This window comes from Ambystoma mexicanum, chromosome 11, assembly GCF_040938575.1.
Source record: "Ambystoma mexicanum isolate Mex_15411 chromosome 11, UKY_AmexF1_1, whole genome shotgun sequence".
Taxonomy (NCBI): Eukaryota; Metazoa; Chordata; class Amphibia; order Caudata; family Ambystomatidae; genus Ambystoma; species Ambystoma mexicanum.
Genome location: NC_090934.1, coordinates 874,775,444 through 874,802,033, shown reverse-complemented (window position 1 = coordinate 874,802,033; position 26,590 = coordinate 874,775,444). Strand labels below are relative to the sequence as shown.

The following is a 26,590-nucleotide window of genomic DNA, read 5'->3' as shown; positions in this document are numbered from 1 at the left end:
ATTCTGGTAGCTGTAGTGAAAACGTTTTTTTCTGTTCAGGTGACCAGCAACCGACACCCCTCCAAAGCACAAGTCCTTCCCAAATTTGGGGGAGGGGAGAGAACCATCTTTATGATTCTCCAAAGTGGGGCACAGTCACCCCGTGGTGCTGCCTCTGGAGCCCGGGACTCCCATAGCATTCAGTACAAAAAAGAAGGTGGGTGAGGCGCACACTCCCGGTCCTGGTCAATTGAACCTGTTGCAAAAAATAAGTAGCTGGGTCACATCCCAAAATGGACAAATATTCACAGGGTTAGATCCCTTCAAATGGACAAATATTCACAGGGTTAGATCCCTTCTGCTGCAAATCAGGTACTCAGTATTAACAGGGTTAGATCCCTTGCTGCAAATCAGGTATTCAGTAATAACAGGGTTAGATCCCTCAGCTGCAGTTCTGTGGTCTGTAGTTGTTCTCCTCCTAGCGCTTTCTTATCTCAAATAATCATCAGGGAGGCTGTTGAGCAGGTGTGTCTAATTAGACTCAAAGGATTCTGGTAGCTGTAGTGAAAACGTTTTTTTCTGTTCAGGTGACCAGCAACCGACACCCCTCCAAAGCACAAGTCCTTCCCAAATTTGGGGGAGGGGAGAGAACCATCTTTATGATTCTCCAAAGTGGGGCACAGTCACCCCGTGGCGATGCCTCTGGAGCCCGGGACTCCCATAGCATTCAGTACAAAAAAGAAGGTGGGTGAGGCGCGCACTCCCGGTCCTGGTCAATTGAACCTGTTGCAAAAAATAAGTAGCTGGGTCACATCCCAAAATGGACAAATATTCACAGGGTTAGATCCCTTCAAATGGACAAATATTCACAGGGTTAGATCCCTTCTGCTGCAAATCAGGTACTCAGTATTAACAGGGTTAGATCCCTTGCTGCAAATCAGGTATTCAGTAATAACAGGGTTAGATCCCTCAGCTGCAGTTCTGTGGTCTGTAGTTGTTCTCCTCCTAGCGCTTTCTTATCTCAAATAATCATCAGGGAGGCTGTTGAGCAGGTGTGTCTAATTAGACTCAAAGGATTCTGGTAGCTGTAGTGAAAACGTTTTTTTCTGTTCAGGTGACCAGCAACCAACACCCCTCCAAAGCACAAGTCCTTCCCAAATTTGGGGGAGGGGAGAGAACCATCTTTATGATTCTCCAAAGTGGGGCACAGTCACGGCGCTGCCTCTGGAGCCAGGGACTCCCATAGCATTAAGTACAAAAAAGAAGGTGGGTGAGGCGCGCACTCCCGGTCCTGGTCAATTGAACCTGTTGCAAAAAATAAGTAGCTGGGTCACATCCCAAAATGGACAAATATTCACAGGGTTAGATCCCTTCAAATGGACAAATATTCACAGGGTTAGATCCCTTCTGCTGCAAATCAGGTACTCAGTATTAACAGGGTTAGATCCCTTGCTGCAAATCAGGTATTCAGTAATAACAGGGTTAGATCCCTCAGCTGCAGTTCTGTGGTCTGTAGTTGTTCTCCTCCTAGCGCTTTCTTATCTCAAATAATCATCAGGGAGGCTGTTGAGCAGGTGTGTCTAATTAGACTCAAAGGATTCTGGTAGCTGTAGTGAAAACGTTTTTTTCTGTTCAGGTGACCAGCAACCGACACCCCTCCAAAGCACAAGTCCTTCCCAAATTTGGGGGAGGGGAGAGAACCATCTTTATGATTCTCCAAAGTGGGGCACAGTCACCCCGTGGCGCTGCCTCTGGAGCCCGGGACTCCCATAGCATTCAGTACAAAAAAGAAGGTGGGTGAGGCGCGCACTCTCGGTCCTGGTCAATTGAACCTGTTGCAAAAAATAAGTAGCTGGGTCACATCCCAAAATGGACAAATATTCACAGGGTTAGATCCCTTCAAATGGACAAATATTCACAGGGTTAGATCCCTTCTGCTGCAAATCAGGTACTCAGTATTAACAGGGTTAGATCCCTTGCTGCAAATCAGGTATTCAGTAATAACAGGGTTAGATCCCTCAGCTGCAGTTCTGTGGTCTGTAGTTGTTCTCCTCCTAGCGCTTTCTTATCTCAAATAATGTGAATATTTGTCCATTTTGGGATGTGACCCAGCTACTTATTTTTTGCAACAGGTTAAATTGACCAGGACCGGGAGTGCGCGCCTCACCCACCTTCTTTTTTGTACTGGATTTAGTAGGGGGCCTACCCCCAGATAATTTCCCTTTTTGCTCTTTCAAAGCCTTACCAGACATAAGGCCTCATTCCGAGTGCGGCGGTAAGGGGTTAACAGCACCGGTAAGGATGCCGGTGCCGTTAACCCCCTACCACCGCATTCCGAGGTCCCTTAGCGGGTCCCAGGTCCCACTAGGGCCGGCTGGTTTTACCAGCCGCCAATAGAGGGACCCGCTAAGGGACTAAGGAGCTAATAACGGGCCCGCTATTTGCAGGCCCGTTATTAGCTCCTTCCCCATTCTCATTGAGCCCTATGGGGGTTCGAATGGGGAATGGTTTTCGGAATGGGGACTTACCAGGTCCGCAAAGGTCGGATTGTCCCGGTAAGTCCCCATCCCGACACCACGGACCCAGACACGGGTTTGGAGGCAGCCATGGTGCAATTAGCACCATGGCTACCTCCAAACTCGTAATGACCCCCGTAGCCTGACATGACCCACAGTCTGCCGTCCAATGTTGCACGTCCAGGCACCACAGACACACTCTATGCGAATCTGTGAGACATTTTAGCGCCGCAATCGTGGCATTTTTTAAACTCGGTCTTTGGGGCCCATGGTGTTGAAGACGAGGCCTTCGTTTATTCGAATATGTTGCAATTTTCACTGGAACCGAAGCGTCCCATCATTTCCCAAAGCGTCAGCTATCACAGAAAAACGGAACTGAAGCTAACGGGCACTGGGCATGCTATATGTACCAGTGATGACATCAACCTCGAGACAGAGGCCCTCGAGGCACATTCAGTCGACCGCACTGACACACAGCGCCCTCCACCGAAACAAAAATTCGGAAGCAGCTAAGCTGCAGGGGATGTCTATCTAAAGAAGAGAAATACCTGAGAGGACACAATCCATTCAAACTGCAACTTCTTTGCCATATAGATCGGCCTCCACAAGTAAATAGCCTTGTAAATTATGCCAGAAACTTTTAAGAGAATGAGACTTCAATGAGAGACAATGAAGCAGAGCTATGTTAGGGGAAGCATGAGTAAATGTACACATTCCCACAATCATTTTACATACGAGTCCCTACAGTGTCAGAGAGTCTGACTTAGTGTAGGCTTCCCTCTATAGTGCATAATTCTGCATTTAGTCTAGGATGGCCCCTTTACCTTGGGATTGCATGTTTCGTACAGAGTGCTCACATTTGGTGTAGGGTTACGCCTACAGTGTAATTGAATTTAATCTATGTGGAATAACCTGGAGCTGCCTAGCCAGGGTTACATTTGTCCAAATTGTCAAATTGTAGATTTCAGTTTGAGGGGTTTGAAGGTCTGGATAATTGTCTGTCTCTCCTTCTTCATTTGGCTGAAATCAGAAAGACCGGTCTTTCTTCACTGTGGAGTATCGGTAGATCAGTGCAGGGAGACTTAATATAATGTCAACCTATGGAAGATAGGTCTTGTCTGGCAGAATTCGTAGAAGTCGCTCTTGTAAAAACAGTTGCAATGGGATTATGGCATGACTTGGAAGTGGCAATTGGTTGAACCCACACACTGTTTTGCATTCTTTGCCATTTTGAATAGAGCGGTTGTTTGTAAGTGTGGGCCTTTTGTATTGTTAATGCTGTTTGTAATGTCATCTAACAGTGAAAGCTGGATTCATTATTTTACTTGCTGACAGGGCAGCCTTGCTCCAGCTCTTCATTCAATACATGGGTTCGCTTTAGGGTCTGGTAGAGAAGCCAGGGGTGAGGACCCATTATCGCTTGGATGGGATGCCCAGGACAGTGCACTCATGTTGGTGTTAGGAGGGCTGCACTGTCCGCACAACCCACCACATTTCAGTAGCTCAGTTGAGTAGGTATAGTTTAAGGAAGTGGTCAGTTTGTGGGTGTCTGTGTGGAGGGGAAGATATGGGGATCAGTGCTTCAGTTAACTTAAGCAGAGAGGAACTGATAACATTCCATGCCTAAAAATCTGGAAGCGGCGATGTTTCTTTTAGAAGTCAAAATACTTCCATTCTTAAAATTGTGGGAGAAAATGACCTCTGTGACAACAAGATGGAAGTCAATAGTTAAATAAGAAGACAGGAGGAATTGGCCTGCCTTTGGTTCTTCAGATCTTAGAAGAAAATGGCAGACTAATGTCTTTATTTAAGCAATATTCCCCTAGCGGGGGTGGGAGAAGGCATTACTCTGGTAATGCCCCCACTGCAAGGGTAATCTTGCTATTAATACCCCTGGTATGTTGTACCGGGGTATTAATAGTGTTTTTTTTTAAGTTGAGAAACAAAGTGTTCGCCGTTTTTCAACTTTAAAAAACGGTAGAAAAAAGATCCCCGCCATGGATCGAGGGGAAGGAACTACACGTAGTCCCTTCTACCGTTCCACAGCAGTCATTTCCGGGTCGGTGACATGCTGGGAACACTACTGTTCTCGGTGAGGGACCAAGCAGCGCCATGTAAGTTGAGCGGGGTGGGAGACGACATGTGGAAAGGGGGATGGGTCCGGTGGAAGGGGAATGGGATGCAGGGGGGCACTCACTTAGCTGGTATTGGGCGGGGGAAATGGCGGCCCCCAGCACTGAGGTGGCTCCGAGCAGAGACTTCACTGTGTGGAAAGCCCCCGTTCTGAGACTCCTCATTGACTCGGTGGTCAAGCCACGTCACCACCAGGTACTAATGTGAATTAGAGCGAGTTGTTTAAAGAATTACTGAATGCAGTAATTACAGTTATGACATGCTGTAATTATTCAAATATGTCTCATTACAAGTAATCCAGGTTGGCAGTAGTGGACGTCGACTTCAAGACATAGTGCATTTTAAAAATCCTTTTCGGCCCTCATTTGGCCGTTGGAAATGGACTGTATACATTAGCACGCCATTCTAGTGCATCAGATTGTTTTAAATGTACACATGGGTAAGTCGTTTGCAGCACTGAAATTAAGCACCTGCACTCCCCTTCAGTCAGGAACAAAACATTAAAACTTCAGGAACGTTTTTAAAATGTCTACCTCCAGCTTTTGAGTTGGAGTTTGAAAAAGAATGTATTTAACCTCGGGATACAGTTGTAATTACTGCATGGGGTATGGTGACTGCTGCTGGAAAAAGCTTCGTTTTGTTTCCCAAAACGTTCTACTGCCTGCACAGCATTGCGAGCTATACATAGCTCTTGCTGGAGAAATTAGCATTCTTTGCCGCTTCCTGGAGGAGGCGGAGCCAGCCCGCAGCACGTGACGGATCACGTGACTTCACAGGACCATTTCAGGAGCCGTGAGTTGCTCGAGCAGGGTGACTGCTGCTGGAAAAAGCTTCGTTTTGTTTCCCAAAACGTTCTACTGCCTGCACAGCATTGCGAGCTATAGATAGCTCTTGCTGGAGAAATTTGCATTCTTTGCCGCTTCCTGGAGGAGGCGGAGCCAGCCCGCAGCACGTGACGGATCACGTGACTTCACAGGACCATTTCAGGAGCCGTGAGTTGCTCGAGCAGGGTGACTGCTGCTGGAAAAAGCTTCGTTTTGTTTCCCAAAACGTTCTACTGCCTGCACAGCATTGCGAGCTATAGATAGCTCTTGCTGGAGAAATTTGCATTCTTTGCCGCTTCCTGGAGGAGGCGGAGCCAGCCCGCAGCACGTGACGGATCACGTGACTTCACAGGACCATTTCAGGAGCCGTGAGTTACCCTCGCGGCGATAAGCCCGGCAGCGAAAAGGGCGCTGCATTTCTGTTAGGCTGTTGGGCGGTTGAAGGGTGAATGGGTAAAGATAAAACCATCACGCTTCTCTGCTTCGGTCGGTAGTGCAAGAGTGTGGTGAGTACCTAGTTGTCCGTGCTCTATATCGCATAGAAGCCACTTGTGGCTATTACATCTGTTCCTGATTGCTTGTGCATTGTAAAAATGAAACGAGGCTTCAACTCTTTAAAAACAGGAATGCCTCCTGCTACTGCTGCTCTTTTTACGAATAGCATTCATGCCGTGCCAAACGTGGCTGCGGAAACTCTGAGCAAAACGAGATTGAGTTCAACTCCCCGTGTGAGGACTGAAAAAGCGATGTCCAAAAGTAAAGCTGTGTTATCCGATGGGATGGACATTCGATCTTTTTGTTCTAAATCCACTTATGAGATCCCCTGTGATTCTAATAACAGGGATAACACTTTGAAAGCAAACGACTGTTTGGTTGAAGCTATTGCAGCTATAAAAAAGGACTCTCCACATGGACAACAAAATAAGAACAGTGTAATGGAGGATGTTTTGACGGGAGATGTTGCAAAAGCTGTCTCTTCAACTGAACCTATAGTAAAGTTTGCCAAAGAAAATGTCTCGCTTACAGATAGCATTTTGCTTAATAACGTACTGACTGGTGCCAGTGTGCCGTGTGATAAGATAGCTTATAGTCCTGTTATATCTATAAGTGATGCATCAAACTTTAAGACATTTATTTCGGATGAGGGCGAGGTGCCAGTAATTGATCTTGACATAAATGCCTCTGGTTTACTAAATCACACTCTACCTGAAAATCTTTCCAAATCCCCCATCTTGTTTACGAACATCAGTGTGTCAAAATCTGTAGCGAACCTATCCTTTTTAGCTCCAACTCCACGGAAAGTACCCTCACACAATATGCCAGAGTTTGGATGGCCAGAATTTTCAACAAACATATCAACCCATACCAAGCTTTCCAGCACCTATAGTTGACCCTTCTATTCCCATAATCCAAACTTTAGCTAAACAGCAAAAAAAAACACCATACCCATTGTTTGATGTTAACACAAGTTTAGCTGATCAAGTGAAAACAGGGCTGAATAAAGCTGTTTCTCAACCAAAAAAGACAAAAAACATCAAATCTGTGACTAAATGTCCTTCACAAATTAAATCTTTTGTGAAGAACCTGTCTATACTAGCTGCAACCACTTTGGCTGCCGCTAAGGTAATATCAAAGAAATATGCTCTTCAGGCACAGTCAAAGAAAGTGAGATCAAATCCGGTGGTAGTTCCCCCGGTTGTAGACCATAGTCCCCTAAATGAGCTGATACGTGTGGCTACTGACATGTCTAAAAATAACTCCAGAAATCGGACACCCAGTGACTTTACTCTTACACCTGCTACTTTGTCAGAAACTGGGGTCAGGGATGTACGGCTTAAAGAATTAAGGCAAGCAATCGATGACTATATGGTAGCCAAACCTGCTCTTAAAAGTCTAACTTTCGCACCTTGTGAAACGGCTCTTGTTCATAAACCTGTTACGACGTTGATACAATCCCCTCAAACAGCAAGTTCACAAGCTCCTATTAAAGTGAGCACAGTACAAGTTGTGTCTCAGGCATCAGCCGTTAACGCACAAAACACCCCGGTACCTGAGCCCTTGTCTGCTACTGACATCGAAAGGTTGATTCAGTCTTCGTTAATTAAATTCTTTGAGACTCCTCCCACGACCCAAGATAAAGTCTGTCCACCAGTCCAACCAATTTTGAATCCGCAGCCTCAGGTTGATACCTCAAAACGTGCGCGCATCTGTGCAAAGCGGCCAGCGATCCATGCTTTAACACTTAGTTGTTTGCCTCTACCTGTCAAGCAATATAACTTGAATCGTGCATCGGTGCTAGCTATATTTAGTGAGATTCCTGAGCTCGATGATATTGGGACGGTTGACATCGAGCTCGTCGAATTTGTTAACAACTCTAATTGGACTGCGTCAACTCTTTGGATTAATTCAAGGATTGTAGTAAATACACTTTGGTCTGTCAAATCACAATTGTTGGATCTGGGTTTCTCTCTTCAACTTAAATCTGATTTATTAGACTCTTCTGTACATCTACAACAATTGGCTAACTTAAAACAAACACCAAACAAAAATCAAGCGCTGTCTCATCCTGCATGCACTTGTGAGTTCAAAATCAATCAACGTTAGCATACTGAAATTACAGAATCTTGTCTGTCATTTGTAAGCTGGAATTCGAGAGGGAATAGACATCTGCTAAATAATGGGAGTGTACAGCTATTAGAGCACGACGTAATCATGATACAAGAGTCATGGTTTACTAGTGTTCCCACATGGAGCAATTATGATGTCACTCTGATTCCAGCTGAGAAGGGTCTTTGGGGACGTCCTACTTCTGGCTTATTGATGGGGGTGAAACAGACTGCGGGTCTGAAAATTGAACCTTGGTTTTCTCCAAACGCTTTCCTACAGATGACAAAGATCGGTGGCAAGGGCTTTGTGGGTGCCGCTATCAATGTATACTGGAACCCGTCGCGCATTTCTGATGAGTGTTTCTTGGATTCTGTGGTTAAGGCTATCGATATTGTGATGCTCGAGGGCTTGTCTCAATTTATTATTCTTGCTGGTGATTTAAATCTGCATTGCCTAGGCCCTTCAGGTAAATTGGAAAAAAATCGCTTGAGTAAGTGGTCAATTTTAGTCAAATCTCGAAATTTGTTCATGTTAAATGGTGCCTTCCCGCAAGACATGCCACCAAGATCTAATTGGCATCGTGCTAACAGTGAGGGCATCATTGACTTTATGTATGTTAATGCACAGATGTTTAATAAGGTAACAGCATTCAAAATAATTGATTCAGACATTAGCGACCATAATATGCTATGTATGCTTCTGTCTGTAAATGTTAGCATTAACCAACTAAAACCTTTCTGTCTTATGGGCTCGCATACTGTAAATCCGGCTAGAAATAGATTAATATGGACCGAGTCTTCGTTGGGAGCCTTCAGGACACATTACTATGCTCAACTTAATGATGAAGCATCTCAAAACTCTCTGCCAGTTACACCATATTATGACCTAATGCAGATTTTCCAACCGGGGTCTATCAAACAGAAAGTGAAACAAACCCCCCATCTGCACATATTTGATCACCAAATTAGACTTGAGAAAGCTAGGGTACGTTCTGAGAGGAGAGTAGCCCTTAAGCTCCCCTTGCATATACGACAAACTGTTCTGTCCCGCATCTAAACTAAATATAGAAATTGGGCAAGAGGAAGGAGGGCAAAGCTTTACCAAACTGATGGAATTAGCATATTAAAAACCTTGGCTTCAAAAAATACTGCTCAGTCATGGAACATCATTAATCAAGTGACTGCAGGGCATCAGGTGGCGGTTCAGGCAAATGATGTGTCTGAAGCAAGGTGGATACAGCACTATGCAAAACTATTTGCTGAACCTCCGGTGCACTCCTCTAAATTCTCATTTGATACTCTCCCTCCTTTCTATATACATTTTGACAGAGAAGACATCATGTATTTTATCAAGGGAGCCAACAATTCCAGAGCCCCAGGCCCGGATGGCTTATCCAATGCTCACCTTAAACGGTTTCCGGACATCTGGGCGGATATCCTTTGTCTCGTATTTGATCATGTCAATACCTCACAGAGAATTCCCCTGTCGTGGAAGCAATCTATTGTCGTCCCGATTTATAAGAAAGGTGAACGGGCCAACCCAACAAGTTACAGACCGATCTCTCTTTTGGATGTCCCGGGTAAGATCTTTTCTCAGCTGATTTTGCGCGAGCTGAAAAACTGGACAAAAAAATGCCTTAAGAGAGATCCCTTCCAATCAGGTTTTGTAAGCGGACTTGGCACACTTCCTAACATGATCACATTAAACATGTTGAAGTCGAAATATGCACTCAGGAAGCAACCTTTATATTTTGCGTTCATTGATTTTCGCTCAGCTTTTGATTCCATTAACAGAAACTTATTATTTTATAAGTTAAAAGCTTTTGGTTGCCCTTCTTCTCTCTTGTCAATTATCATTCAACTACACACGGACACGTCCATGCGTGTTAGGCTCTCTTTTGAAGGTCTTCTATCCTCTTCCTTTTCTTGTGCTGAAGTAATTGTATCATTTTGCAAACTGTGGTATCTGTTCAGCTTTCTTTTACTATATGTCCTTAAGTGTATGCTAACCATGTATTGGGATCTTTTTATTGAATTATCATGTAATTTTGAAAAGTTGATTCTATTCAGCTATAACAAAATAAAAATAAAAAAAAAAATAAAATAAAAATCACGTGGGAGGTCAAAACTGTGACCTGTCTTTACATAGGTACTAAGGCCTCGGTGCTGGGTCCTCTAAAAAAGAGCTTCACTCGACCATTGGTGAGAGATAGCGTTATAGAAACTCTTGTCCCTGTTTGGACACATGCTCCCACGCGTTACCCTTTACCCCTGACATGTTGAACCTTAAATTCCTTGTCCCAGTTTGATTCCTCTGCACCAACATTGTGACTTGCTCACTGCCAACATCGCCAAAACTACAGCAAGTCTTGTATTTGAAAAGTGGTGCCATTTTCTTTTCAGTCGTTCATCAGACTATAGAAGCGGTTTCCCCTCCCCTTTAGTAAGCTGACTCAGCACCCCTGTGGATCCCAATATTACCCTGCTACTCCGCCACCGACCCCCCCATAACAGGAAAGGCAACTAAAGCCCGGGTAGAGAACGGAGGAAGAGGCTGTATTATACAGCTATTTGCTCTAAGAGTCCAGCCTTAGACAAAAAGAGCCTCCGGCTCGCACACCATTATAGAAATCTCCATAAAGCTCCTAACAGGTCTCAAAAATATCCTGGCAGCGCTGTCAAGAGCAACCACAGACCAAACCCACCTTTTTTTTAGATTGTCCGTAGTTCTACCCAGCTTTCCTGCTACAGAACCAGGCAGTTTGTGGCCATTCTGTGCTTGGGGAGTGGGTAAAAGGGTATTCACACAGCTCTGTGCAGGGCCTGGGATGTCATTTAGGGGTCTCCATCGGTCACAGCTGCAACCCCTGAGGTTTCCCTTGCTACCCCTGTGGTCTCCCTTGCTACTCATAAAAAAAAACATTGTAACTTTAAAAAAAATATGTTTAATGCAAGATCCTGGGCTATGGCCAGAACCACGTGGCTCTTTGCTTCTGGAGTGGCTGGTTTTATTGTTCAGGCCTCTTAAAACAGGGGTTCCACAAGTCTAACACTTTCAGCACTGTCCCTAAATAAGAAAGAATAGGAATACCAAATAATGTCTCTTTCTGGAATTCTATACAATAATTTCTACACTCATTAAAGGTTTATTTCAGGCACACTTCAGGGGGTGAGTCACTAATTTAGTCTGTTCTTGAACACCTCAACTCAGCCTTTCATTCTTCTGAAGTCGATAAATGAGTACCAACACAGGTTGGGTGATATTGTATGTACATTTGTTCTATATAAAGTGCTTAAGCGTAAGTGCTATATAATAACACATCATTATCATTTGGCCATGGATGTCTGCTTGCAACGACAGTAATTTGGTAATGTGGGCCTATACACAGGGATCTTAACGATGCATATGGTGATCCATTCTTGTATAAATGTATATCATATAACAGTGATATCGTAACCATATTTTTCGCAGTGTACTTAGGAACAATGCTATGGGATGCAACTTCCTGTTTTGTCAAGGAGTGAAAGGTCATGTTCCATCGCTTCCCTTGATATGATTTCAGGGTGGAGTCAAATGCCATCACTTCCTGTGATGTCGTCAGAGGTCAAGGGTAGTGTGATGTCACTTCCGCTACCCCTGGCATTTTGGTGAAATGATGTCCCTCCGCATAGAGCAGCACAGCTCCTTTTCTCCAGAATGAGCACCCATGAGACTCATGGTAGAACATGGTGAGTAACGTTCTAATCACAGCGTGGCTCCGCTGTGCGAATAGAGCATTACTTTCTGACCAACTCAGGCCCCACTATGCATGACAGGAAACCAGGAAGCTCTCCTGCTTTTGGGCAACCAGTCTAGCGCTGGACATCCATGATTAAACAACCATGGTCTGTGTTATTACTTGCTTAGTCTGGCATTGTGGGGCAGCCAGTCTAGCCCTTTCTTACTGTGGCATGACTTTTTTTATGGGCATCCTGTCTGGGCCAGCAGTATTGCCGTATGCCCCTGGCTGCCTGCAGGACTGGGCAGCAGTGGTGTGTGTTCCTGCTCTGTACTCTCCATGCATAATGGGGGCACAGCAGGAGCACACTCTGTGTCGGCACTGCAGGCCAAATAAGGGGCAGAGCCAGATGCTGAGCAGGAGCACACATTTCCATCTCCCACTGTAGTCTGAATGTTGCAGGGGGGTCTGGGGGGGGGGGGGGGTGAGACGTGTCATCATATGGGCAGAAGAACGATTGTGTGTCAGTTTTGCATTAATTCCCAGGGTGCATTTTGGGGGGTGGGGGGGAGTAGCAGGACTTTTTGCGTGGCTCATCTTGCTATGGTGGATACTCCACTGGAATCCCCCTTACTCGAAACCCCCACCCCAGCCCCACACTCCCCTGGAACCACCCTTAGTTTGAAGTTCCCCTTTGATTCAGGAATGCCTCCTTTGAAAGATCCATACTACAAAGTAACGATCCTGCTCCTTCCCGCTTGATTACTCTGCTGAATGGCGGATGCTGAAAAGCGCGTTGCATGCACGCTGACAGAGAGGGCTGTGACAGCTTTGACGTTTTTCCTGTTCTAGTTTCTTTGCTGCGGGAAGAGGTCGCCGCTTCAGAGGGGCGAAGGCTTTGATGGGATTCTGTGCCCCACAGAGGATGCAGCGCTCAGCAGCCCGGTAAGGGAACAATATGCACTATTTGTCATTCTCAGTGCCCTAAAGAAACCTACTTGAGGTTTAGTCCCATTTTAAGTTCTTGATTTATCGATGCCTGCGGCTTTGTTATGTATGTCTTTACGGTGTTATTCAGTTTGGTCCCTGTAGGTAAGTGAGGAATGGGGAAAGGGCCAGGAGGAAGTTTAAATACAGCTCATTTTGAGCTTTGTGGTTTTTGGCCGGCCTGACGGACTGCTCTCAAGGATTATGACGCAGGAACTAGGAAGATGTACTTACCTCTCATGACAGCTGTTGGGGCGCACAAAGCTATAAAAGCTGCTCACAGCCCAAAACAATTGACTTTGTCACAGGCCGGACAACAGCACATGATCAGTATCTACAGCCACTAGAACCTGATCACTACCCACAAACACTAGAACCTATGTGCTATCATAAACGCTAGAACCTATGTGCTATCATAAACGCTAGAACCTATGTGCTATCATAAACACTAGAGCCTATGTGCTATCATAAACGCTAGAACCTATGTGCTATCATAAACGCTAGAACCTATGTGCTATCATAAACGCTAGAACCTATGTGCTATCATAAACACTAGAGCCTATGTGCTATCATAAACGCTAGAACCTATGTGCTATCATAAACGCTAGAACCTACTTAGTGTCTTCGGGCAATAGAAGCTGTTCACTGCCCCCAAGCACTAAACATTCTCACCATCCCTAGATACTAGAACCTGCTCATCATCCCTAGATACTAGAACCTGCTCACCATCCCTAGATACTAGAACCTGCTCACTATCCCCAGATACTAGAACCCGCTCACTAACCCCAGATACTAGAACCTGCTCACTAATCTCAGGCAAAAAAACCTGCTTACTATCCCTAGATACTAGGACCTGCTCACTAATTTCAGACAAAATAGCCTGCCTACTATCTCCAAACACTAGAATCTGCTCACTATCCCAAGATACTAGAATCTGCTCACTAACCTCAGATACTAGAACCACTCACTAATCTCAGACAAAATAACCTGCTTACTATCCCCAGACACTAGAACCTGCTCACTAATCTCAGACAAAAGAGCCTGCTTATTATCCCCAGATACTAGAACCACGAGGCTTTGCTAGAGGGGACCTGATCGGAGGGTGGGGTATGGGGGCCGGGGGGGTTATAGTCTTTTGGTTATAGGCCCAGATAGAAGCTCAGGGGCTATGACCAAAAGGCTAGCTAGCCCTTTGTCCCGACAGTCCCTACATTTGTGTAGCCCCAGATTTTTTCCAGACCTAGCAACACCCCTGCTAGAACCTGCTCACCTTTCCCCAGATACTAGAATCCTGCTCACCTTTCCCAGACACTAACACCTGCCCACTATTCCAATACGCATAGTGCTCTCTATACCAAGAATCTGCCCATTTATCCCAGACTCAAGAACCTGCTTACTATCCCCAGACACTGTGAGCTGAATACTGTCAACTGACACTAGAACGTGTGTTATCCCTATGGGTTAGAACCCACACACCATCCTGAGACAATACAACCTTCTCACTATCCCCATGCACTAAACATGCCCCTTATCTCCACAAAATACAACCTGCTCACCACGCCCAGGCACTAAAACCTGCCCACTATCCACTGATACTAGTACTGCTCACTATCCCAAGACAAGAGGCTACTCGTTATCCTCAGACAATAGAACCCTCTCATTATGCCATGATACTAGAACCTGCCCACTTTCTTCAGATACTGAGACCTACTCACTAATCCCAGACAAGAGAACCTGCTTATTATCCCCAGACACTAAAACCTGCTCACTATCCTCAGACACTGGGGCCTTATCACAATCCACAGACACTCGAACCTGCATGCTTTCCTAAACGCTTGAACCTACTGGGTGTCCTCGGGCAATAGAAGCTGCTCACTGTCCCCAAGCACTAAACATGCTCACCATCCCTAGGTACTAGAACCTGCTCACTATCCCCAGATACTAGAACCTGCTCACTAATCTCAGACACAAGAACCTGCTCGTTATCCCACACACCAGAACCTGCACACTAACCCAGACACTAGAACCTGCTCACTAATCTCAGACACAAGTAACTACTGACTATCCGCAGATACTAGAACCTGCTCGCTATCCCCAGATACTAAAACCTGCTCACTAATCTCAGATACAAGTATCTGCTTACTATTCTCAGATACTAGAACCTACCCACTAATCTCAGACACAAGTAACTGCTCACTATCCGCAGATAATAGAACCAGCTTACTAGCCCCAGATACAAGAACATGCTCACAATCCCCAGATAGTAGTACTTGCTCACTAATTCCAGATACAAGTACCTGTTTACTGTCCCCAGATACTAGAACCTGCTCACTATCCCCAGATACTAGAACCATGGTCTCCTTGCCCAGACACTAGAACCTGCTCACTATTCCCTGATATTTATAGTGCTCACTATCCTAAGAACCTGCTAGCAAATCCCAGACACTGGGGCCTGATCACTATCCACAGACACTAAATCCTGAATGCTGTCCCTAGACGCTAGAACCTATGCACTGTCCTCAGTCAATAGAACCTTCTCACCATCCCCAAGCACTAAACATGCCCACTCTCCCAAGAAAATACAAGCTGTTCATTATTCCAAGACACACATCTACTCATTATTCTCAGACAATAGAACTCCCTCGTTAGCCGCAGATACTGGAACCTGCTCACTAATCCCAGACACAAGAACCTGCTCACTATCCCAAGACAAGAACCTACTCATTATCCTCAGACAATAGAACCTGTTATTAGCGTGTGGTTCGAAAATCTTCTTACTATCCCCAGATATTAGACCCTGCTCACTTACCCAGGCACTAAAACCCACTCACTCTCCCCAGACCAAAGATTCTGCTCACTATCACAGACACTCGAATTTGCACACTTCACCAGACAAGAAATAACTCCCTTTTCATGGACAATAAAACCTGTTACTAACCCCAGATAACAACCTGCTCAATCTCTCCAGATAATAAATGCATACAAAATCTACACCTCGCCCACCAAAACACCACATCACAGGCCTACATGTATTTATTTATTTATTTATTGTGCATTTGTAAGGTGCTTATACATAAAGTGAATTGTGTTTCAAAGCGCCCACAGGGCAATGGGGAGGCAACATGGGAATGAAAGTCAAATATAACAATGTAAGAGAGATGCAGTCCTACTAGGCCTTGTGAGCATTCAGAAAGTGCAAGTGCAGAGAGAGAGAAGGGATGAGGGCGGGGGAGTATGTGTTAGGAGTACCATGGAGGGAAGTGCTAGGGAGCAAGCTGCACGCAGCTAAGTGATTGGCAGAGATCACTTGGTAAGAGTGGCCATCTGCCAATATAATAAGCGCAGGCTTGTGCTAGCACAGGTCGATGGGCAACAGGGCAAGTGCTCGGAGCGGGCAGAGGATGAAAGCGATTGTGTTGGGAGGCCAGGATCCAGGTGAACACATAAGGACCCCGGTCACCAATCCCAGCGACTGTGGGGGTTTAGCAAAGGAGGGACGGAGGAGGTGAAAAAGAAAGTCTTGAGGAGCTTCTGGAATTTGAGAAGATCCAGCCCAAGAGGAAGGGGGGGCTGTTCCACAGGAGGGAACCAGTAAAGGAAAGAGATCGTCCACCAGCTCGTTGTTTAGCGAAGAGCTTGACACACAGAGAGTTGGGGCCGGAGGTGCGTAAAGATCTGGAGGGAGAGTATTTAGTGAGAGCCAGTTGGAGATAGTGGGGTCCCTGGCCCCAGGCAGCCTTATGGATAATACAGGGGGATTTAAATTTGATCCTTGCAGGAACCGGGTGCCATTGTAGAGATTTTAGGGCTAGAGAGATGTGGTCCTTGGGCTTGAGGCCAAGGATCCGTTTTGCAGCCCTATTTTGGATTAGCTGGAGGGGTCGTAGAGAGAAAGAGGGTAGATTAAGGAAGAGGCTACTGCAGTAGTCTAGCCTGAAGCGAACCAAAGCTCTAGAGACATTGAGCTTCTAGCTTCTGGGGGAAAGTGAGTAAAGGAAGGATTTCTTTGAGGAGGTGGAGTTGAAAGTGGGCCTTGTTGGCAAGGTCCTTGGTGTGAGGGAGGAAGGAAAGAGAGGAATCGAAGATTACTCCAAGGTTTTTGGCTTCAGATGAAGGAGACGGCCGAGAGCCCATGGAGGGAGGTCAGAGTGAAGGGAAGAAAAAGGGAACCGAAGACCCAATGGGAAGGATCTCAGTCATGCTGGCATTGAGACAGAGATCATTGGAGGCATACCAGGACTGGATGGCAGATAGGCAATCAGGAATGATGAAGGAAGTAAGAGAAGGTGGAAATTAGGTGTGCAAGCGGAGCAAGATAGATGTTCAAGAGCCAGGGGGAAAGGGTGGAGCACTGGGGGACGCCGCAGGTGGAGATAGAGGTGGGGGAGGAGAACGAGCCCAGGATAACCTGGGAGGGAGGAAGTCAACCAGTCCAGTACCCGCTCTGAGATACCTAGGATATTGTGGAGCCATTTTATGAGGATGTAGTGGTTAACCGTATACCAACCATGATTGCTGGCTGGAATTTGTTTGAGGGCAATCAAGAAGGATGACAACACCAGGGTATTCCTTAGGTAACACATGCTCCACATTCCCTATTCCAACTTATTTAGGATCTGACAAGCACAAAGAGATTCTGTGATTCTGATCTGTATGCACCAACACCTCAGGTTTTTCAGTGTGCCTCTCCCTCTTGTCCCCAATAACTCCAAGCATCAAGGCAACACATGGCCTTACTGAACCTCAATAGCATGGTTACACTTTATTGCTGAGGCATAGCAACCAGGGGATCAAGGAGTGATGGATGAAAAACTTTCAAGTGACCATCACCACTGGTATCACTCTAGGCAGCTTTCCATGCCACTGTTTTTCAGCTTCTCTGTGCCATTACAGTAGGGAATCAGCCGTACACAAATCAGATTTGGTCCTGTCAGCAATTGGAACAATCCAACCCAAAATACTAGCCTTCGTCCACTCAGCACAAGTACAGGAGCAACCCCAGGCATGTTTTGGCTTTGTTGGACCTCATCAGCGAGGTGCAGTTTGATTCCCATACTTGGGTCTCTAGCGACACATCACTGATGATGCCCAACAAAGCTGAAACATGTCTCGGGTTGCTTGCTGCCCCATGGAGAAGGGATGTGACCTAGCAGAGCGGACTGAACTGACTCTTCCGTCCGTGGTGGGGCCGAGACTGATTTGAACATGGCTTCCCCCTTCTGTAATGCCACAGTGGTCTAAAAAACTATGGCATGGAAAGCTGCCCAGAGAAACTGCCAGTAGCTATGATTAATTCAAAGTTGTCAATACATCATTTTTTAGTTTTACATAAGCAAAGCCCCCACAGCATTTAGAATTACCCGAGCTCCTACTAAACCTGTAGTTCAAGCACAGCACACACATGAACAAAAACGACAATGAGGATAGTACATCATGTACATCATGGTGTAAGATAAAGAAAACTTCCCACGATTAAGCAAGAGCACAATGCTGGTGTTTCCCACAAAAGACCTGTGTCCTGTATGTCTAACCTGCACTATATTAGCATTTTAAGACACAGCCCTATTCATTTTAGTGTTAAAGTGTGTGACTACTGTCAGGGCAGGAGCTTGGCCAGCTACCATTTGAAGTCCTTGGGTGTCATCAAAAGAGCAACTTAAAAATACCCTTGGCAAGACTGAATGGGCGAAATACGTTTCTGCCTCTTGCATTTTGGCTGAAGGCCCAGCAAGCTCCCTCTTCTCATCCCGCGCAATTGGTCAAACATGTAGATTCATTTTTCAGGCAGGCCTGAGCAATTGTAGAAGTCAAGGAAAGCGCAGTTCCTTTACCTTGCCACTTGGTGTCTGCTTCACAGGAAGAAAAGAAGTATTTGATTGAGGTAGTGGCTAACCATACCCGTTCTTCAGAAGAGAACCCTCCCAGGGAGCAATTGGTATATATTACTTCAGCAGGAATTCATTCGTAAAGGCTTTTGGATATTATGGACGGGGTGCTTAGAACGGTGGCCGCTGGGCTGGGCAGCAGCATGTGTATAACCACTCAGAGCTTCAGAAATGCAGAACAACATTGGCACTGCCAGAGACCAACTAACTGATCGACCAGGTCTTTTCTGACCAGGCCTGCTTCCACCACGAACCCTGCCTATATTTTACAATGCCTGGCCACTGGGTGTCATTGCTGCGCCCATCAGTGTCTGCTTGCTTCCCTGAGAACCTCAGGTAATGCCATACTGTCTGTCTGCACTCTGGGTGTCACTGCTGAACCAATGCCCATCTGAACTCAGAAACCCAACACCATTCATTCAGAATGAAGCTCATTCCAAAGGAGGTCAAGCATGTGGATGGATGAAAACAGGGGGAGGGGCCAAACACTACTCTCCACCCTTTAGCTTAGTAGAGAAATTCTATTGTCATACTTAGATTGTGACAACTTTTAAGCACCCCATGATGCGCTCAGTCTGTTTTGATTAGGGCTATTCTGCTAATATCTCCGCAAAATCTCAATGTAACTCTGTTTCAAGCAAGAGTGTGACTGCACCAGCGGATACATGTGCTGTGCCTTTAGAAGGGGAGGGATGGATTGGGGGTTTAAAATCATTCTTTCTTTCAACCTCCTTACATACGCAGCTTAGGTAGGGGTGAATGCAGAGACCATAGTGCACTGAGGATGTGAAGATTCACAAGAATTAGAGGAACCGAGAATGTTAGTGTTCAAAGAGCGTATGGAAAGGATTTGGAAAGGGTGGCTGATCCCTTACTGCTACATTAAATTCATGTTTTGGTGTCCTTTTTGAGATTGTTTACTCAAAATTAAGATCGCCAAAATAAAATCATCTTTAAAGATGTGAGACCGTCGCGCAACACACTTTGCAGGTATCTCTTACGATACACATTGATTGCTCTAACCAATATGGACATTGGGTCCCTATGCAAATAGTAATCAAGGCGTAACAATATAACAAAAGAAAAACACCCCTCTGAAGGTACCCAGGAGATTTAAAATTGTGTTACACTAAGATGCACCGACAGGAATTATTTTCAATTCTACTGACAATTTGACAGAGAAACTGAAGAAACAGTCCTGGGTGTAATAGTGGTGCTGATTGTGGCCAATCTTCACACGTTCAATACATTGAGGAGAAACGTGTGCCCAGGCATGGATCCCATCAAATGACCTATTGCCAGATGGTAGAAGTACAGAGACGATATAATCATCACATGGGAGGTGACTGAAGGAAGGGGAAGAGGGGTTCGTATGATGGATCAATGAACAGTCACCATCGATGAGTCATTTGCACTGTACCTAAGATTAGTATGAAATAAGGGCCTTGGATCTCACTACCTTTCATGCGGATGGGCACCTGTGCACTAGAAACGTTGCAAACCCCACAGACAGAGTACCTCTCCTTTGCTGTGATTCGCAACCCCTTAAACAGGTGACAGACCACTCGCCCTTAGGTCACTTCTTGTGAATCCAGTTAAGCTGTACTTTCAGAAGACGTCATGACGTTCAACAGAATAAACTCTCAAAATAATGAGATGAAAAAGGGTACCTCAAGAAACCGATTACCAGAGCATATCAACGTGTTTCCAGTAATATCAGGTAGGCTCTCCTCGATGGAAGAACATGTGAACGCTAGGAAGACAAGCTGGGTTCTCCTAGCACCTTGACAACTTCCTTTTCCAGGATAAAAACATCATTGAACGGTATATATTGAACAGAGCAAGAGCAATTTCAAACAACCACTACATGCGTTCAAAGACAACAAGAGTATCAAGGATTCAGTGATCAGGAGCAAACTGCAAACAGACCACCACACAGATGTGTAGTGTCCCAGAAGTCACCTGCCACCAAACATGTGGGAATAGCAGTGCCTGCAGATTCCCTTCACACCGGAAGGTGTACAACCTAGGCCTGCAAAACAAACAGACTCCAAAAACATTCACACACTGGGATTGATTAATAGTACTCTGTTCTGTTAAATATCCCTGCAAGTAGCAGTATGTTGGGAATAAAATCGGAAAGGCGCTCACCAGAACCATGGAAGCCCCGACCTGCAGCTGGAACAAGACCATTATGAAGCCCTCGGTGAAGCGTTTTGGGACATGGAACACATCAGGTTGAAATACAATGGTCCCTGCTCCAAAAAATTACTTAGCAACCACATAAAAGAGTCAAATCTCTGTTGAGTAATAGAGGGCAGTACCTCATCTCTTGTAGCCAAAAGTGATGTTTATGAACAAAACTAGTTTGCAGAGTGGCGCAAAATATCAGGTCATTGAGGGAAGTCAATATGGACTATAATAGAGGTAGAGGAAACACTACACTGCAATAGCACTTTTCAGAACTGCGTAGCGCCTACAAGAGGATTAAAAAAACGTCATTAGAAGCAGTAAAAAAGACTTGTAGCCATAACATGCCCTGGCAGTAAGCATTAATTCACTACGATACATTCAGTAGACAAAGTCTGAAAAGTGTTAATGACATTAAGATAGGACTAACACCTCATTAACAGATAGGAAGATGATCACTACCATCCATTATTGATTAGATATCTGGGCAAGCAGGACGAGAAAGAGAAAGTAGGAAGCGATCAGCATTATGCCCTCTTGACGCCAACCCCCAAGTTCAGGAAGATGTAGGCGCCTCGGTTGTCATTCTTTTTTAGGTCCAACATAAAAAAAATGGCCTAGAAACTAAAGTCTTTTTGACATGATATGATAGGTTATTTATAACACGCTTAGCAGACCGGGGATCCAACCTGTGTAGCTCGTGTCGTTTTGTAGCCAAGGCGAGCACGTTGCCCCTGAGCTATCCTCTCAAGACAAGTATGGGAGATGACAACAGTCCTTCACCTTCAGTTAGCACACCAGTAAGGGGGAGCCCCTCGGTAATGCTCCTGATCTTTTTTCAATTAATATAACACACTTTTGCACACTAAAGACTCCCTACGCGCTGTCATTCGCAGTTTCTCGTCATCTTGAATATCTTCACAACATGGGATCCTACATGTCGTGGTCTTGCATTATAGCAAAGTGTTTTTTTCACGCAAGTGAAAAAGAACTATAGTTTTAACCGCCTTCCTCGCATGAAAGAGCATATCTGCCCTCTGAATCACACGTCTCTCACTTGTCCGACACAGAGCTTCCTTAGCTTTTATTAATGATATAGACAGAATATCTTCTGAACATGCGCACCGAGCAACCCATAAGGTGAGGGCCACCCTTTATTACCATAATGGAGTGAAAGGCGGTTTCCCTTTGACAGTTAAAGCCAGCCGAGGAGCGCTTGGGAGCGATTTCACTGTGCTGGTTTGGACTCGTCCTTAATGGGCGGAGACGGTGGTAGGTAGGTGCCCCATTGCCTTTTATGGACGAGCTGCCCTTGCCTCCGTGGCAACATTGCTCCTTCGTTCTCCAGGCATGCGTTATGACCTGTCAGCAGCTCTGGCCATTTCCCCACTTTCCTCCTCCATAGACCTTTCCTGCTGGCATTGTTCATTTGTGTACCTTTAGCCTCAGGTGCTTCCGACCATGCCCACTCAGCCTGCCCCTCTCATCCCCTCACTCAAGGCAACCAGTGTGACCCCTCCGGCCCCTCTGTTACCTCATTCCAAAATCCTTGTTCATCCTCCTTGCAAAGACCTGAGTATTTTCGGACACGGGTCAATCTCACCTTCTTCCATGTCCTATTTGTTGGATGCTGGGCTTTTGCTGTCTCTTTCACCCTGTCACGACCCTCACTTCCTCTCCAACTTAGGTTTAGCCCACTAAGAGCGTACTCGGAAGCCCCTTCCCTATGTAGCAGCAGAACTGCCCTATATCCAGTATCCTTTCTGGACTCTAGGCCAAGAGTGTTGTGCTGAGCCTCCCCATGTCCATCTCCACCTCTCATCTTCGCTGATGTAATAGGCACCCTAGCATTCTTAGCATTCCTTTCCTGCATAGTGAATCAAGCGCCACATGCCTTACCACAATCGCTTCTAGTGTCCAGAAGTCCGTCCTCACGTGTATCCCCTTCCACCTTGCCGGACCGACTCCCACCTGTCCTACAACACCTCTAGATTCCAGCGTTCCTTATCCTTTGTGCGCCCTTTTTTCTCTTTTTCATTCCTTCCAGCACTCCCTTCATTGGATTCTGATGTCCAAGCCAATATTACTGCAGATAACCACACTAGCTACCCCTCCATTGCAGCTTCCCCCATCCAGCTCTTCCTTGTCCTCCGTCCACTGCTTTCTCAATTGTTCCTATAGCTTCCTCCTCTCACACCTTGTCTCCGGACACTATCTTTCTTGACCACACCACCTACTGTTCCCTTACATCCTCCAACCTTTCTGAAACCTATTCATTTCATCCCGATTTTTGAACTTTGTACATTCGGCAGCCTTGATCACGGGGCATTATGGAGTACGCCATCCAACACAACCATTGGGTACTCACATGGTCAGAAGACATCTTGGCTTCCGATTGATGCTAAATTAAATGTGCACACTTCCTGCTCTTGTGCTACGGCTCCATCCATGTGGCCCATACACTTGACCCCCAAGTGGCCAATCACTGGTCAGCAATAACTGTGCAGGCATAGATCATGCGTAACTGCAACAAATGGCACTTTGAGGTGAGGAAATTGACTCTCTTTTCTTATCTGTCTAATGCACTTTGTGTTCTGTTGCAGGACTGCTTACGGGCGATAGAAGCCTTCCTGCGCAGGCACCTTGGGTACGTGTCCGGCCTGCTGCACCTGACCCTGGGATTTACGGTAACATCTGCCATTTCTGCTGTGCATTTTCAAAGAAATGTAAACTTCATGCCTCCCACTTTACCTTTTCTCTCATACCTTTGGTTCTCTTATTTCACACTGTAGAATTTACATCTTGCTCTAGCTTAACCCTTTTAGGTAGTGGCCGATACAACCCCTAGTGTGGCAACACACAGTCTGTCCAAAAACGAATATTCTGAGTAAGAAGAGGCAGCAATGACATTTTTGGATGGATGCCGCTACTCCAGTGCATTAGCCATATCCCCATCCTCTCCACACTCATGCGTTGAAGGCATTGGTTTTCCATTAAACAATAAGAGATTTATTTAAGCAATAGGCCCCGAGAAGGGGGGGCATCACCACTTCAGGTAATGCCCCAGGGCCCATAGTTACAGGCCCTTGCGAAGCAGGCTGGAGCATGGCGTTTTACCACCCATACTCAGGACCCTGCACGCATGAGCAGGAACCAGGAAGCATTTGCTTCCTGATTCCTTTTCATGATGCAGGAGCTGGAGCGCTGGGAGGAAACCTCAGGACCAGGGCAGAAGAACAAGTTACTTACCCCTGGAAACGTTCTTTCTATTGGATGTTCCTCCCACGTATTCCTCATCCTATGATAATTATCTCTCCAGCTTCAGCTGATTCGTAATTTTTTTTGAATTTTTGACAGTGGGCGGTGTGTTCAGTGTCGTGGAGTCGATGTCCCTCGAGGGCCTTCGTTCGATGGTTGGCGTCATCATCAGTATAAGTAGCGCGCGCAGCGCTTATTGGCTTCAGTTCAGTTTTTTTCCCCCTCCTGAAGATGAATTAAGAGGCATACCATAGACCGTAGGATCTCAGAAAGCGTAAAGTGTAATAACACGTAAATTGTACGGTGGGTTAGACGGTGAGGTGTGATGAGGAATACGTGGGAAGAACATCCAATTGAAAGAACATTATCAGGGGTAAGAAACTTGTTCTTCAAATGGATTGTGTTCTCGCACGTATTCCTCATCTTAAAATAGACTCCCAAAGCAGTAATAATTTGGAGGTGGGAGTATCAATTGAATTTAGATCTAATCATGGACGGAATGAAGGACCACTTTTGCAAACTGTCCTCCCTGGCTGGAAGATAAATCCAGGCAGTAATGTCTTACAAAGGTATGAATAGATGACCAAGTGGCCGCTAAATAAATATCATTGATGGGGACACCTCTTTAAAGAGCAGCAGAGGTTGCCATGCCCCTTGTGGAATGTGCCCTTAGGCCTTCCGGCGGGTAGCATTCACCAATAGGCAGGATGATCCATCTGGATATGGTTTGTTCAGTAACCGCAAGGACCAATTTGAGACCAGTATAGCCAATTAATATTTGGTCATCCTGGCAAAATTTAGCCATTCTGGATATATAAAAACTGAGAGCCATTGTTGGGTCCAGTCTATGTAAACTTTCCTCCTCCTTACCTGGATGAGGAGGATGGATAGAAAGTTGGTAAGGTAATTTTTTGTGACAAGTGGAAGTCAGAGACTACCTTCGGTAAAAAAGAAAGCTTTGACCTTGAGAATGACCATGTCTTTATGAAATACTGTATGTGGGGGTTTGCAGGAAAGGGCCTGCAACTCGCTTAACCTGCAGGCTGACGTTATTGCGATAAGCAAAACGGTTTTTAATGTCAAGAGCCTTAAAGGGCATGAGTGTAAAGGCTCAAAAGGAATGATATGATTATATGATATAAAATGTATAACATGCCTATACACAAGTGTTTCAAGGCGAGACGAGGTAAGGGAGGGGGAACAGTGGGAAGACAGAGACAACAAGACATCTTTAACACTAGATTGAGGTCCCATACAGGGACATTGAATGGGACTGGTGGATATACATTAGTAAGGCCTTCCAAGAATTGAACAATCAGAGGGATTTTAAAATATGAATCCTCCTCTGAAGAGCGCTTGAAAATGGAAAGCGCCGCTAGGTAACCCTTCATTGTTCCAATCTAGAGCCCCAGATTTGCCAAATGTAACAAAAGGGAAAGCGCTGCAGGTGTGTCACATAGAAAGGGATCCACATTCTTATCCCTGCGCCAGTTGCTGAACTTGTTCCAATGGCAATGATGCAAAGATTTTGTTGTTCAGCCTTCTGGCTGAAAGCAAGATCTCCGTTACGTCATCAGGGAGGTCCCACTCCTTGTATCTCAGCCTTTCAGAAACCATGTGTCAAGGCTGAGTGTCTTCACCTCTGGATGGAGAACCTGACCTTCCGCCTGTGAGAGAAGATACTCTCTTTGTGGAAGACGTATTGGAGGGCAAATGGACATGTCCAGAATGTCTGGGTATCAGGCCCTGCTGGCCCAATCCGGGGCAATGAGGATCATGGGTTTCCTGAACTTTCTCAACCTCCTGATCACATGAGAAATGGCAGGGACTGGAGGGAACACGTACAGGAGTGGAAACTCCCAGTCCACCACAAATGGGTACCCCAGAGCTCCTCTTGGAGGAAATTCCCTTGGGCAAAACAGTTTGCACTTCCGGTCGATACTGGTCGCGAACAGATACACTTGAGGGGTTCCCCAAAGAGTGAAGATCTCTTGAAGGACTTGCTGAGCTTTTTCCCACTCGTGGGAGACTGTGCTCTGCCTGCTCAGAGCGTCCCCACCGTGTTCTGCTCTCCGGATAAGTGAACTGCTTATAGAGAGATTCCTTCTTGAATTGCCCAGAACCAGAGCTGCATTGCCTCTCTGGACAGCGGTAGTGACCCTACACCTCCTCTCTTGTTGAGGTAGCACATGGCCACTGTCTTGTCCTTCATTATCAGGACATTCTTTTCCCGTACAGACAGCAGGAAGGCCTACAGCGCTAGTCTGATTGCCCTCAGCGCCAAAAGGTTGATATGTAGTTTGGACTCCGATGGAGACCAACGACTGCTGATAGTCAAATCGCTGGTGTGCGCTCCCCACTTCGTGAGTGAGGCGTCTGTCACTACCGTCATCTCCGGCCATGGCTTCCCCTTGTCGTGCTTGTGCGGAGCATGGCTTTTCTGCTTATCCTGCAAGGGGGTCCAGGCCGCATACTCTAAGATTCGAAGCATTT

At 45.8% G+C, this 26,590-nt stretch overlaps 1 protein-coding gene across 3 annotated transcripts in view; it reads left to right on the top strand.

Moving 5' to 3' along the window:
- Positions 1-26,590, top strand: part of TSPAN32 (tetraspanin 32) — an 882,228-nt gene that overhangs the window by 718,465 nt on the left and 137,173 nt on the right. For all 3 annotated transcript variants that reach the window (XM_069623936.1, XM_069623937.1, XM_069623938.1), the window contains 2 exons: positions 12,630-12,722; positions 23,443-23,526. In XM_069623936.1, coding sequence (XP_069480037.1) covers positions 12,630-12,722; positions 23,443-23,526 — 177 coding nt within the window. The remainder of the gene's footprint in view (positions 1-12,629; positions 12,723-23,442; positions 23,527-26,590) is intronic.